The sequence below is a fragment of the Anguilla anguilla genome, chromosome 12, assembly GCF_013347855.1.
Source record: "Anguilla anguilla isolate fAngAng1 chromosome 12, fAngAng1.pri, whole genome shotgun sequence".
In the NCBI taxonomy this organism is placed as follows: domain Eukaryota; kingdom Metazoa; phylum Chordata; class Actinopteri; order Anguilliformes; family Anguillidae; genus Anguilla; species Anguilla anguilla.
The window spans coordinates 12,490,217-12,505,927 of NC_049212.1; the positions used below are offsets into that span (position 1 = coordinate 12,490,217).

A 15,711-nucleotide genomic window follows, 5' to 3' on the forward strand; every position below is an offset into this window, starting at 1 on the left:
TGTGTGTATGTGTGTGGGTTGTGTGAGAGGGGCGGGGCCATGCTTACCCAGGGTGAGCTCATTAGGGCAGGATGCATGCATCCCGGGTGCATACATACTGGCTGGGGTGGGTGTGGGCAGCCCTGCACCGCGGCCGGCCTGTTCTGCAGACAGAGGGAGGGAGAGGGTCCTCAGCTCTCATTCAGCAGGGAATCTATTCCACTGCAGCAAGCCCTGACAATCCCCATCACAACACTGAGCTCCACAGCCAGGGACACTGGGGAGTCCTCAGACTCTCACACACAGACACATACACACTGACACACACACAGACACACCAACACAGACATAGACACACACACACACAGATACACACACAGACGTGCACACAGACACATACACACCGACACAGACAAAGACACACACATACACAGATACACGCTGACACACAGACACGTGCACACGGACACAAACCCACACACTCACTCACACACACAGACTCAAACACATACATACACGCAAACACATACACAGACAGACACACACATACACACACTCACTCATTCACACACATACTCACACACGAGCACACACACACAGATAATCACAGACACACTGAGTTATACACACACACATACTCACTCAAACTCTCACACACACGCACACACATACACGCACACGCATGTTTGCATGTGCACATACACGCACACATCGTCAATGCATAATCAAATCAGATAAACAACAAACGAAAAAGTAGCACACAAGAAGAAAAGCTGTCTTCTCCTGAATGTAAACTTTGAGAGTTAGTCAATCCCACTGAACACAAAAACAAAACAAAAAACAAAAGCCATAGAGTGAGTTCAGATGAGTTCAATGAAAACAGATATACCACAAGAGGGCAGTCTTTCTGTAATAGGGACGGCAGTACATCGAGCAACACTGAGCAACGATGAGCATTAACTTCATATAAATAATTACTATCAAATAGCACACATTCATCTATCAAACAACAGAATTACACCCAGCGACCCAATGGAGAATCACAAGGGAGGAAGGCAGATAGATATGCTGTATGACTGACTGATAATATGTGATAACAGAGCAAATTCATCTTATTTATGTGCACATCATTTTTTCACACCCCCCTTCAGGTTTGGATCATTTTAAAAGTGAATTTGAGAAATATTCCACCCTGACTCTAGTACGACCACAGAAGATTTCTTTCCCATAAAAGCCAAACTACTTGGTCGTGCTCCTGAACCTCACATAATGTGACCGTAACCCCACAACTTCTTCCAAATAATTCCCACACAATTCCCAAGCAATTAACTTAGTTAATGAGAACCACAAAAGAACATGAAATGGCATATACCCAGTCCTAATCCCCTCATTTACAGTGTAGTTATACTTTTGGAGAACTTCTACAAATCCGTAATACAGCATTGTCTAAACAGATGAGCTATTAAATTGTTGTGCAGCCTGCACTGTTAATTAAGACATCAACTGAGTCATAACATGGAACCATCGTGAGCAATGTCTAATTTGACAGACTGTTCTTCCAGCTGTCATCTCATGCTGCACAAACAAAGCTTGGCAGGTCTGTCACTCAGTTAAGACTTCTGATACTTCCCATCAGCGAAAGGGCTCTGATAAACTTGCATCTGGTGAGTCCAGCACTCTCAAAAGAAAGTGTTCCCAAAGGCCCCTCTCATTCCATACAGGGACATTATCTAGATCAAGTGTTCTTTGTCAGGCAAAATGGTTCAATCTGAGAGTTCACACTTTTCACACCTACAGTATCATAGAAGGTTCCACAAAAAACGAAAAAGGGTTCACCTATGGATACAAGCCAAAGATCCCTTTTCTTCTTTGAGAGTGTGGGGGTCAGAGAGTTCCAGGAATCTCAGTGAAATGGAAAAAAGGGTTTCCCTTAAAGCACATATTGCCGATGTTTCAATATTTCATAAATGAAACATTTTACACTGTCAAATAAAATGTGCCTATCCTTTTCAGTACAGTAAATATAAATATGTATACTATACACAGCTACTTTATGTAGTTTGGGCATTTTCATATATAGCAACATAATCAAGTAAAATGTGCCACACTCTAGGGGGCGCCATCGTAGACCTCGGCTACCAACAGAGAACAGACTCCGCAAATAGGCTTTGGCCAAATGCGTCAACGTCGAGCATAATGGCAGGTTTGCACACATGCTACTGAACTAACACATCATCGACATGTGCAGTCTTGCGCAAATGTCTCCAAAAAGTGGGATTTTCAGAAATTTAATTTGCCAACACAACACTACGGTTTAGGCAGTCGGGTTTTGAACTAAAAGAGACAAGAGAGAAGACCGAGAAAGAGACACAGACGGTAGATAATAAAACACAGAAATAGAAAATAGCATCGTCTCAGTGTGAGGGTGAGCGAAAGAGCAGGCTCCATCTCACGCCCTGTTTCCCCGGGTAACGTTCCTCTCTCAGGGGGCACAAAGAAGAGGCCACCGCAGACAGTGAGAACTCAATGATAGTAATCACCGCCCGCGGTATTACAGGTTATCCCTCCCCTCACCCCATTCACAGCTATTCTCAAGCCCTTGCGCTAATTTAGCCTAATTCAGGCACGCTCAGAGATCCGTACAGTGCGATAACCCCGCTTTCCCTTCAGCTTTAAAAGGGATTCATGAAAAAAAAACTGCTGAAAAAATCTATACCAGATAAAGGAAATGTTGAGATAATTGCTTGGAAAAGTATAGATACACAGAAACAAGGAAGACATGTATTTCTATTGTGACAGATAAAAATGTATTTATATAATTTTAAAAAATAAAAAAAAAGATTCTCAGGAGCACACAAAATGGTGTGTACGTTTGTTTGTTGGGTTTCTTGTTTTGTAAGATGTAATAACTTCACATTGTATTTGTACTCATGAGTCACTGAATCAGTGACTGCAGGCTAAACAGAATAGCAGGAGGGCTAGCAGTAAGCGTAGGAGGTCCACGGCTCTTAATGATGATATTGCTAGCCTGTGCGCACCGGGCTCGTTTTGGGGAGGAGCTAAAGCAGCAGCAATGACGTCACCATCTCTGACCAGCTTACACCAGTGCTACTCTTGGCAGAGTATAAAAAGCCACATTTTTCATGCCACTGAACTCCCCACCATAGTCATCCAATGTAGTGGTTTTCAAACTCACTCCTGGGCATTCATAGTACATACTGCTTTTTGTTACACCTGATTGCTTGATAAATTATGGTTGTTGAAAATCTTGGTTCTACTATACTGTATATTTTTAACACTTTAACCTCATTTAACACAATGCATGTATGGTTGCTTCCATTGGCTTTGTGTTAGAACTATTCCTCAAATGGGTTAGTTTCAGTGACCATGTGACTGCACTTCCAACAATTAGGATCCCACTAATTCCACCTCAATCAGACTCAATCAATTGAAAATGGAATCTCTCTCTAAAAGAAGCATTTCTCAAAGCGGAGAAAGCTCATTGCAGAGAAAACATTAATTGATCCGACTGAGGACGACGTCCAAGGATGTGACCTTGAAACATTAAGCATCTACACAGTAAGCATCATTAGCTCAGACATCATGAGGCCTTTAGAGGGTAGATCACCCCACAATAGACATTAAAAGTGTCTAATTAATAAAAATGATCGCCTTGTTACATTCATGCGGGGCTTAGCAGAGGCACGAACCCTTAAACTACATTTAAGTTCAGAAACATACAGAGGAACATAGAATACAAGTGTACAAGCCTTGTAACAAAACTGCCACATACCTCGAATACATTAGAGCTTTCCCACGGATACACAGACATTCTAAGTGCATGCTAAAAGCATCGTTCCAGTCATAGCCCTCCTACCTTGCACCCAAACACGAGGGACAGGGTTCGGTTGGAGCAGGCCGCCTTCCAGTGGCAGAGCATTGGGGAGAAGCAGCTATCCATGGCCGACGATGGAAGACAGCACTTCCACAGTAAAAGAGAAGCTCCGGAGAGATTCACCACCCACAGCCAGAGCTGCGCTTCAACCTGGGACCCAGCCCAGGCTGCCGTGGGCTCACTAACAGAACCACTATGCTCTGTTCCCACATCTCACTCGCTCTCCATCTTCCTCTGCTCATTCTCTCTCTCTCTCTCTCTCTCTCTCTCTCTCTCTCTCTCACACACAGTCTCTCTCTCCATCTTCCTCTGCTCATTCTCTCTCTCTCTCTCTCACTCGCTCTCACACTCTCTCTCTCTCCATCTTCCTCTGCTCATTCTCTCTCAATATCTCTTGCTCATTTTCTCTGACACAAACTCTCTCTCCATCTTCCTCTGCTCATTCTCTCTCTCTCTCATTCGCTCTCACACTATCTCTCTCTCTCCATCTTCCTCTGCTCATTCTCTTTCTCTCAGTATCTCTCACTCTCTTTCTCATACACTCTCTCTCCATCTTCCTCTGCTCATTCTCTCTCTCACACACACACTCTCCCTCTACTCTTTCTGCCCTGTTCTCACTCACCCCTCACCACTCCATCTCTCTCACTCTCACCCCTCGCCTCCCTCTCTTTCATGCTCCCTTCTTTCTCTGTTCACTGGAGTTGACCTTTCTCTGTATCTTACACATGTTCACGGTCTGTCTTTCACTCTTTCTCTCTCCCCTTCCATCTATTTAGCTCTTCCGCTCTGCTGATATTTCACTGCCCTTAAATCCCAAGTCTTACCGCTCCATCTGTTCTTAATCAAGAACAGCTGGGAAAATATGAGATTATGTGATGTTCAAATTGCACTTGACCAAAAAAAAAGACTATTATAAATGAAATAAAAGATACACTGCTGCAAGTGGGTTATATTAGCATGCAAATGCGGTGATCACCCACTGAGTACCCTCTTTCTGAGTTGAGCCATTAAATTTGATGCAAAACCTCTCAGATTATATCTCTCTTCACTCTGTGACTAACACAGTTCTAGGGTACAGAAGATGATAGTGTGTGTGTGCGTGCGTGTGTGTGTGTGAGTGTGTAAGTGTGCGTGTACATGTGTACGTGTGTGTGTGTGTGCATGCATGCATAGGGATCATGTTTTGGCTTGTGATCATGTCTGTGTGGATTTACAGGCTTGTAGAGCATATTTTTGAAAATGTACCACCACTGACTCAATGCGGTTTCATAAAAGTTGACTGCACAACTTGTAGCTAGTTTTGCACACAGTATTCAAGAGAGGGATATGTACATTAACTTCATCGACCTTGAAAAGACCTTTGATACAATCGATCATGGCATCTGCAGGTAGCTGTTCAGTAAGCTTGGTGTTCCTGCTATGTTTTTCACTGTTCTCAAGCAATGCACGTTATAACACAATTCTTGCCATTTATTAAACAATTTGCAGGCAATATAGGACGAGGAGACATTTTACAGTGGAATCGAGCAAAAAGCCAGGCCTGAACCCCCAAAAAAGCAAGCAATTGAGGTAAACAAACAAAAAAAACACTCAAATGATGGTGAGAAAAAATTGCCCAATGGGAAAAAATCTCGGGAGGAACCCGGGCATAGAGGGGATCCCGTCCTCTGCTGGCCAGCCTGGAGTAATAGATAAGATAGAATGAACTGCAACAGAAATGTAAAGAGGGACCTATCTGAGCAAATGATAAAAGAAAGTGGCCATGTTACAGTCAGAGGACGATTTGTGCTCTGAGAGTTTCACTGAAGCTATTCAACAGCACACACACAAAAAAACACTTGTAAGAGAATGCTAGAACAACTACAGGTTTGACACTTGCAGCCTGATAAAAGCCATTCTTTGTTGAACTGTGTCGCACATACACTACACATGCTCTTTTGATCACTGAGAAGAAAAAAATCGTCTCTGCACCCGTTTCTAAGCCTATTGTCACACAGCAGTCTAAAGAGTAGTGCTGTATGGATCAGCTATGCATTATCATACCCCTCCTTCATTCTGAGCAGGCAAGGCATCTGTAAATAACTTCATGAGTAATTTGGATTTAAATCAGACATCAGTCAACAGAACTAAAACAGGGAAAAATGACTGATAAGGGTCCAAATAATACTGTCAAACAAATGTAATGATCACACAGATGAAGGAGGATGAGCAAATCCAGAATCTGTCAGTCATTCAATTATTAATTCATGGGAATGAGACTGAAGGCTCAAATTGCCAAAGATGCTGGATTTCCCAAGAGCATGTGCCACTGCCTACACACTGACAGGCCGAGGAGTGCCATTTATATAGGATGCTATATGGTGAATGCGAAATGTATTTGTTCAAATGCCAGGTTAAGCCAATTTTGGTATTGCAAAAAAGTCTCAAATAAAAAGGGGAGCTAATTCTATTTTATTTTTTACTCTCTTTTTTCCTCCATTTGAGCTGATATCGGTTCCTTGCATTCTGTTCCTTTTCTTGCCATAATCCTCAGTTATCCACATCCCGCTTACTTGCGTTCCACGCAGAAATCAGAGAACTGATTTGCATATGTGATTTGGTGTAATGCACTTTCGCTCAAGAAGAATTTCATAAATGAAAAAAACTGCAAGAGAGCATTTCCCAACAACAACGGTGGGGAGGGACTTTTACAAACCTACAGGACACGGCCGCAATTAACCGGAACAAAGACCTCCAGCAGAATTCACAGTGAATCACAAAGCATCTTTTCCTTCTCCATGAGCTGCATTAATGCATAATCAGTCCAGCCCAAGTGTTGCTTCCATCATTTCTACTGCTGTAACATTTTCACGCTGCCACATTCACCATTTTTCTATTTTCAGTTGCCAAAATGTTGATTGTCTGTCTCTTTGTCGCCAAGCTGTAAATACAAAATTAGTTGGATTTCCATTTCCATTTTTTCGTTTATTTTATGATCATATTGTTCTGCAGCCATTATTGTGTATGTGCGTGTGTGTGTACGTGTGCATGTGCGTGTGCGTGTGTTCAGAATCAATTGGAAAGCAAAGCTAGCTCAGCAGGTCTTATCTACGCGATAATGTAGTCCTCATTTTCCACTGATGCGTGATTCTGGCTAAAAGCTGACACTTCTTTACAGAACCCCATTTACTGAAACAACCCCATGTACTCTCCAACTCTCATTCAGCAACGTCGTAGTGATAAAATTCTGTGAGGGGCCACCAGGACGGATTCATGAGAGAAGGCATTATAGTTTAAAAGCAAGTGACATCATAAAGGATGTTGCTGTAAGTAGCAATTAACATGTGTCAAGCCATCCTGATATGGCATATCCAGCTAAGGAACACCCCTATGACCTGATATTGAATTACTAACAGTGCTCTGCTGTAGCTAGGGGTCCCATGGGTGGCACATGGATGCTAATGCCAAAATACTCCGCAGCAGGGGTGTCAAACTGAATCCCAAGGGGGTCGCAGTGTCTGTCGGTTTCGGTAGTTTCCTTTCAATCAGTTGCCAATTAAGGCCTTGCGAACAAGGTGTTCAGATTCCTGAGCCAATCAATGACTTATAAATCAATAAATAAAATGTGCCGAGAACACCCCAGAAACCAGCAGACACTGTGGGCCTTAAGTTTGACACCTGTGCTCTACAAGGTCATGTTTCACAAAGAACAAAATAGCTGAAGTATGTGACATCCTAATGTAAGTGATTGGTATCTATTCGCAAGGTAATATGGAGGCTTTTGACATTCTCAGCGTTCTGATACTCGTCTCTTAAGAGAAACCCTTGAGGACGGTACTTCATAAACCATTTCTGACAGTAACGGTCACTTATTTCAAATCGCAGAACTCAAACTTGAATCCCGAGATGGTCCTTTTTGTCACGGCTGTTATCTTCTCTCGCAACCCCTCTCTCCGCATAATACCTAAAGATGCTTTCTGCATACAAACCCAAATGCACAGAATGTTGTTCAGCACATCGGACAGAAAGTGATAACAGGAGCCATTGGGAACTTTTAATGAACCTGCATTTATTTATACAGTAGCATGGAAATTTGTAATTATTTTTAACTGTAGGTGGTAGAACCAAGCCAATTTACTCTACTATGAGAGTATTGCCCAGGTGGCATAGTTTTTTTTTTTTTTATAAATTAAATTTTCAAAGTCCTTTTAATCACCCAAATTTACTAAACCATAATCTTTTCCACTGTCAAAGTGGGACTATAATTTTCAAATATGTGGTGTCACATGGTTCAAACAAATCCCATGCCCATGTTGAGATATTGTTGGTTCCTAATTGGTGCCAGTCTGATAATCTATTTCCAGTTTAACTGTGGTTTTGCTGAACACACATTTCAAAGGGCAATTTACTATGTAGTGTGTTTTAGAACAATTTAACAGTTTAACTGAAAATCAAGCACTTACACCAGACAGCGTTAGCTACTGACATCTTAACAGTAAATAAATAATCCCCGGTGTTCTCTATATAACTACAAAACACTTCATTGTGCACAATAGCTTTTGTTTAAGAAGCAATCCCATCAGTAATCCCATGCCCTAGTGTTTATATAGTTGCATTCCCTTATACTCAATATGCCGTTCATCTGCCTACCACTGTTCATTCTGGTATACCATTAAAGTTAGTGAGGATCAGGGGAGATCTTTACCAGAGACAGGCTCTCACCATTACATATGTTTGCTCTGCTTCTGTGTTCAGATGTAATAACGCATCTACAGTGAAGTTTCTGTTCCGAGCCAAAACTGGCTTTTGCAATTGGCGGTCGAATAAACCCAGTAGTAAGTATTTACGTGTGGGCAGGATAACGACAGCGGTTCGATTTGGCAGAGTTCCCAATATTCCTCTCGCGCGATGTGTTGGCGTTTATTCCTCGTTGACGAATGCCGCTCCGGGCAAAAACAACAGAGAAGTTAATAAAATATGAGAAGAGAAAGAAATGACTGCTGTCCTAAAACGGAACGTCCATATGCAAATGACGCCGCGCAGTCTCAGCGGTTTGTTCCCACGCAAGATATTTGGGCCTTTTTCATCTCAAATATAATTGCGTCTTTGTTCAGTGTAGAACGCTAAGCTTTGTGAGCAAATTCGAATTTTTATTCACACAAACTCAAATGAATACTTCATATTACGTCATCATTACCTGATTTTATTCAATCCAGGACTCGCACTTTTCAAATTCTAAAATCAGAAGTTTCAAAAGACAAAAGAATTTGCTTGGATAATCCATGCATAAATTGTTTTCAAAATCGCTCTGCTATTTCGGTCCCTGAGAACTCAAACATTATTTCTGAATGCTATGCCTGTCATTACAGACTGAGGAAGTGTGTCTTTTTAAGTTATTCAATCATGTATTGAATCTTCCCTGGAGAGGAAGCTTTGGAAATTGTTCATACTGAAGTATATTCAGGTCACTGAATGCCAGTACTGTGCTGAAAACATAAAAAGAAAAGAAATGAATGCAGATTTCACAAGAATCTTTCTATACGACCTTTCTGATAGCATCATTAATATCTGTGGGCGATATAACTTTAAAAAACAGATCACGAGCATCGATTCCCATAGGCATCCCCAGTCCACTCACTGTCAACCAGAAGCCTATGAAAAAAGCGAAAATTAATGTGGAGTTTAATTGCTCTTATTCAAGAATTAATTAGAACAGAAGAAAGGGGGGGGGGGGGGGGGGGGGGATCTGTGCTACTCGGGCTCAATGACAACTGAAGTTTTGGAGGAATTTATGTGCCCCAATCTGAGATCTCTATGAACATCACCTGGCGAATGGTGCCACATTCACGTTCGCTGGCCTTCATAATTAAAAGATTCAAGATTCCAGGGGGCTTGAATCATGCATTAGAACATTAGGGCTGAAGGCTGTCCAGATATGAAACAAAGTGATTTCTTCCTGTTTCATTTAATAGACAGGCTCCCCATTTCTTTCTGCAGCGTTTGTGGCTTTTATAGCACTAAGAAGATAGTTCATCTCCCTGGATTTAATAGCATAATTAACATATTTGTTCACTGTTGCTGAACAAACAAAGTGCCATATTGTATGCCCGTCAAATATTTACCTGTTTCATAAACTTTAAAATAAGTGTAGCGTGTGAGTTCAGTGATTACCAAAAGTTGCACACAAAAAAATGTCCAGCATTAAATTCTGACACTCAGAGTACATTTTACTACAATGCAGTGATTTTAATTGCCCTTGAATTTATATAAAATCTGAGATTTAAATTACCAATCTTTCTGCGATGAAAAAGTTTGTGAAGAAAAAAAATCAAGCACTTAAAGAAGTTAAGAATGTTTGATGAATCCAATCCACAGCATCAGCCTTACATACATTAAGCATTATTCATTTTTATTTTAATGTTTATGAATCAATAATCAAGGATTCATAATCAGTCCTAATGTTAATGAATCCACAAGAATGGAGACATCCTCTCTCACACACACCCATGGCTGACTGGAAATCAGTCCAGCTGTAGCTTGCTGCCTTCACCAACGGTTATTTGGCAAGTACAGACTTTGCCCTCATTGCAGAGGACAGATATGGGCATGCTTACAGAGGTTTGACTCTCTGACAACCAGCTTCTGTCTTAATATAAGTCTTCATTTTCTGCTGTTACCTTCACAAGATGAATAAAATGCCAACTGTACAACACACCTGACACAAGTGTGTTCCTATTCAATTATTACTTGACCAGTGACCACATCTGTCCATCTGACCATATCTGACCTCAGTGCCACAGGTGGATTTGTGCCAGCCATGGTTTCTTGGGATTACAGTAAAATTAGTTCCTTCCAACCACAAACCCAGAGGCCACAGGTCGCCAATGACAGCGCAAAGTCTCCTGTAGTGCTATGTGTCTGACAGAGTGAATAATCCACCACCTCGCAGACAGTTCGCAAATGAGATGCAAGTGTTCCTTATGTGGGACGTGAGATTCATTTTTACCAATCTGTGCCCTTCTCGTGCCTCCGAGCTCAAGCTAAGGAGGGCTGGATTTGGTAACATCAGGGAAAACTAAGCAGGTGCTGGAAATGGTGCTGGACTAATATAGCAGTGCTCTTCAGTATGCATCTTTCAGAGAAGAGCCAACTGCTGTCTTCAACCACTCTAGCCATTAAAGGTCTGTGGAACTTATCAGAAAGATCAGGGTTAACTGTAGCCATTGAAGGTCTGAGGAACTTATTTGGAAGATTACAGCTTTTCCTGGTGTCCTGACCATATTTGGTTCTCAGGCATGTGTAAGTATCGCTCAATTGCAGGAAAAAAGTGTATGTTAATTTGCACACTTGCAGCTACACGAGAGAGTGCATACAAGCTGCAGGATGTTCTGCCAAACTTGACCATTACACACTACGGGATAATGCTTTGCACACCCAAATATACAACATTTCAACAATGTGTTGTTAACAAAAACAGCCTTATTGGGCGGCTCCTTAATCTGAATGTTCTTCAGTTCACAATCATAGCCAAGCTTCTAGTTTAAGTAAAGGCTATGCCATCAGCCAGAACTGCTCTCCTGTAGTAGATTCTGTTTGGCTTGCACTGTGGATAATAGCACATAAGATGAGTTCAGTTGTGGTGATCACTGTTGAGGGGAGGGTGGCTGGTAAGAAAATGATACAGCTGACAATTAAAAAAAAAATAATGGTACAAGGAAAACAGCATGCTTTCAAAAAAAGAGGAATTTACCAATGCTGCTACTCCTGAAAGCACACAGTACTGTTTGCACACTGCACACCTGTTAAATTGCCCGTTTGCGCTGTTGAAAAGGTGACAGACGGAAACAGTGTACGTGTGGTGTAAATTTATTTTGATTTTCAACCTCTTTTAACCTTGCACTGATGCTTAAGTTTAAAACATGGAAATACATGGCAGAGATGGGAATTAAAGTAGTTGGAATTTCATAGGAAATGTTTTGAAGGGCAGCAATAGATTTTAATTAAGGAGCCATACAGCTGTGTCCATCTTAATGTATATTTATACATATTAGGGGCACCTGAGAAGATTAATTAGAATATTCTGTGTGCATATGACAGCTCCGTCTTGCTATGTGTTCACCCTCATCCTCATTGGATTCATGCCTGATCTCCCATAGGGCCCATGCGACCATGTGGCCTCTGCTACGTGCCAGCTGATTCAGATCTTCACTGAAAGAAAGAATGTATTTACCGCCAGGAAAGGACACAAAATCTCTCCCGATCCCAGATATACGCTACATCACGGCAACTTTGCAGATTGCAGTCAGAAAGTATTTTGCAAAAAAATAAATTTAAAAAAAGCTATTGGTAAAAAAAAAAATGCTATAATAATAAAACTGAGTGACTATACACGTTTCCTGAAAAGGTGAAACTTAAGTGAACAATTATACGTCCTTATTAATTTGCCTCAGCTTTTGACAATCTTTCGATGGAGTGTAGTTCTGAAAAGCAGCGACACAATAGAACACACGCTGCTAAAATATTCCCGGATCGAGTCGAATCGATTTATCATGAAACAATCTTTTAAAATTGTGCAATTCAGCAGATTAAAAAGTGTAACTTCAGCCATTAAGGTTGGAAAAGTGATTAGTGATACAGCCTACATCGACTGGAGGGGGGTGACATAGGCTAGGCTACAGTACATGATTTCCAGTCTGCTTGGCTGTGAGCGGACTGCTCTCGGCATTACCGCGAATATTGTAATTGCTCCACATCCCTCTTTCGGCCATCTGTGAACCTCCTCTCTGGTGGAAAGAGGTCTCGCGTCTGACCGCAGGATGGACCCAGGCAGCAGCACTCGATTAACCCTGACGACCGAAAGAAAAGGAAAGCTTTCGCCTCCACTTCGCGCGCCCCACTTGAGGAAACAGTTTGAGCGGCTGCTATCTCAACAAAGGACATATAACGGGCTGCGACTTGAATTAATATCCGATTAACGAGCCTGTTTCTAGCCCAGCCACTTCTAAAAACTCAAATCAATAATTTCTCATTTACACCTCGGTAAATGCACGTGGAGATACACTTGCGATAAGCCGTTTGTAGGCTACTGGACGAAAATGCTATTCTGTTCTGTGACAGTGATTATATTCTATACCACAGCAATATTTGTGAAATCAACGAGAGCGCAGCACTTGATCTTTAACACGGATTAAATATGACATTTACTTATCGGGCTTTAAGGCTGACAATTTCACGCTCTGTCACACACGCACACACACTCACGCGCGCGCACACACACACACACACACACCGCCTCGACTTACCTTTACGTTGGTCCTCAGTGCACAGTAGCATGCAAAAAACATTGCCAAGAGCAAGCAGCATAGGGGCCGCGATCAGCGATGAGCTTCTTTGGGGGGAAATAATAGCAAATTGATCCCTGAGCAAGTATTTCCAGTGTTCGAGGCGAGCCTTTTCTATGGCAGTATCCAGTGGTGTAGATATCTGTTTTGGTGACTTTTAGCACGCGACATGGTCAAAAGGCACAGAGTGCACGCAGTGCTTCACTGCTGCGCTGAGCATATTGCACCTGACGATTTCAACAGGCAGATAATTCAGTCGCCGAGTAGAAACGAGATTCTTCCCTCCATCTCTACTGTGGCAGTCATTTCACTCCTGGAAGACGAAGATTTTTTTTAATCTTTTTTTTTTTTGGTGGAGGGGGGTGGGGGGAGATTGAGGAATTAAAATTTTAACGCGTTTCCCTGCATAATCACGTCACGCGTCGTTTAACATATTCTGAATCAATCGTAAAGGGAATACGGAGGAACTCTCGCGCTTTAAGGAGCTATGGGGTAATTTCAACGTGCCATATGCCCCTTAAAAGCAAAGGCTTATTATGCGACTGTTATGTAATATCCCTCTCCAGTTTGAGTCAGCTGTAGACAATACAGGCTATCCAGTAGGCTACAACTAACGGATAAATGGCACGTGTTGTAGCCTATGTACACTTTATTTATGCTAATCATTTTTCTTTTTGCAATGAATAAAATATTTATCAGAATATTTGTTGCCACACTGCAGCAAAACAAGAAGTGAATGACACTTGCCGATCAAAACGCACATCTCTCACTCTCACTCATACCGCAACAGATGACCCAAGATGTGATTTCATTACCTGAGCTTTACTTCCTCTTTGATTTGACATGCCATACCACAGTTTTCGCGCATAGGCCAACTCTCGTGTATTTCAACAGCACGCGCCATGCCCGACTGGCCAGCCGATCAGAGGTAGCCTTTCCCGAAACATTGGATGCTGTGTCAGCAGGGATTATTACACGAGCTCTGTAATAAACCAAAACCCCTGTGTTGGGTTTCCAGAGAAGAATGTATCATCCTTAAACCAATAATGCAGCACTGGGTGAACTTGCAGGGAAGTGATTCATTTGATTTGACAAAATAGGCTACAGAAAAGTTTGAACTGTACAGTCAGTATATAATTAAATAATCTTGCCTAATCATGATGAGTAATGAGAAATTCAGGGAATGAATCTTGCATCCTAAAATATTATCTGTTACATAGACAGCAACTGTAAAATTATTTGACTTTTCTCTTTATGTTGTAGTTCAAATATATTTGATAACATGGACTTATTCAATAGTTAACGTCAATAGGCAGGCACCATGTTGTTAGAGGCAAATACCACAGTCACTGTCCCTAATCATTTTTTGTATTCCATCCTTCCTCAATGTTCCTTTTATCACATTACATGGAAATACAATCATTTGCACCCAAGAAGATTTCGGTGAGGATCAATATCTTTATGGAATACTGATACACACAATGTAGGGATTTGAGAGAGAGCAGTGTTATGTAAGCATGAAGCGTAATGCAGTGGGAGGTATCGAAGGTACTTTACAGAATATATTTTTGGTGCAAGCCTCCCTGTTACCATGGTAACACGGTGGTTAGCGGCTTTACAGTGTAAATGAGAAAGCTACACAGGAGACCAGCTACAGTAGGCGGAGTGGGAGAGAGAGGAGGAACAGGGAGGTGGGCGACGTGGGCGGGAGGGAGTGTGGAGGAAGTGTGCGGGTCAGTGTTCCATGAGGAGAAGCAGGGGGCTATGTGCATGATGGCACTACAATGGTGCTAAGAGGGATATCATCATCACCATGTCATCCATAAAGTTTTACATTTTTGATTATACAGTGCCCTCAAAAAGTGTGGTGGTAGAAGAGGGAAATTAGTTATTTTTGCTATAAACTTCAGTCATCAGAATTTGAGATCAAAAGATGAATATGAGAAAAAGTTGTTGACAATCACCTTTTATTTTGTGGTGTTTACATGCATATACCTGTATGTATTACCGTTTTACCTAAACAATTTTTGTTTATTTTGAGTCCCCCCACCTTCATTTTCACCTATGAAAAACAAAGTTAACAACAAATTAACTTAAAAGTAAATCAAAGCAATTAAGTCAATGATTTAGATGCGTAACCTGAAATGCAATGGTGGCATTAAGTCTGTGACACGGTGACATCACCAACTGTTTGGTATCTTCTTTGGAAATGCCTGTCCAGGCCTCAGGGGGTTTCTGTCTTCAGTCTCCTCTTCAGAAAGTGAAACGCATGCTCGATTGGATTTAAATCAGGTGCCTGACATGGCCAGACCAAAGCTTTCCCTCTTTTTCCCATTGATGAATGCTTTGGTTGTGTAGGCAGTTGGTTTGGGGTCGTTGTCTTGCTGCATAGTGAAACCTCGCCAATGAGTTTGGAGGAATTTGTTTGTACGTAGCCCGACAAAATCAGTTTGTTCACTTTCATATTCATCCTAATGCTGCTGCCATCCTCTGTTACAGCATCACAAAAAATGAGTG

At 41.7% G+C, this 15,711-nt stretch overlaps 1 protein-coding gene across 10 annotated transcripts in view; it reads right to left on the reverse strand.

Annotated features, from left to right (window-relative positions):
- The window catches only part of LOC118210279 (disks large homolog 2-like), a 128,961-nt gene that overhangs the window by 100,099 nt on the left and 13,151 nt on the right, over window positions 1–15,711 (reverse strand). For 6 of the 10 annotated variants that reach the window (XM_035386327.1, XM_035386325.1, XM_035386319.1 and 3 more), the window contains exons 1-2: window positions 3,857–4,165; window positions 48–143 (exon numbers count right to left, since the gene is read on the reverse strand). In XM_035386327.1, coding sequence (XP_035242218.1) covers window positions 48–143; window positions 3,857–3,940 — 180 coding nt within the window. In that variant the 5' untranslated portion in view covers window positions 3,941–4,165. Of the gene's footprint in view, window positions 1–47; window positions 144–3,856; window positions 4,167–13,155; window positions 13,692–14,009; window positions 14,080–15,711 lie in introns of those variants that run through there. The other 4 variants (XM_035386318.1, XM_035386315.1, XM_035386321.1 and 1 more) reach the window with 4 other exon arrangements.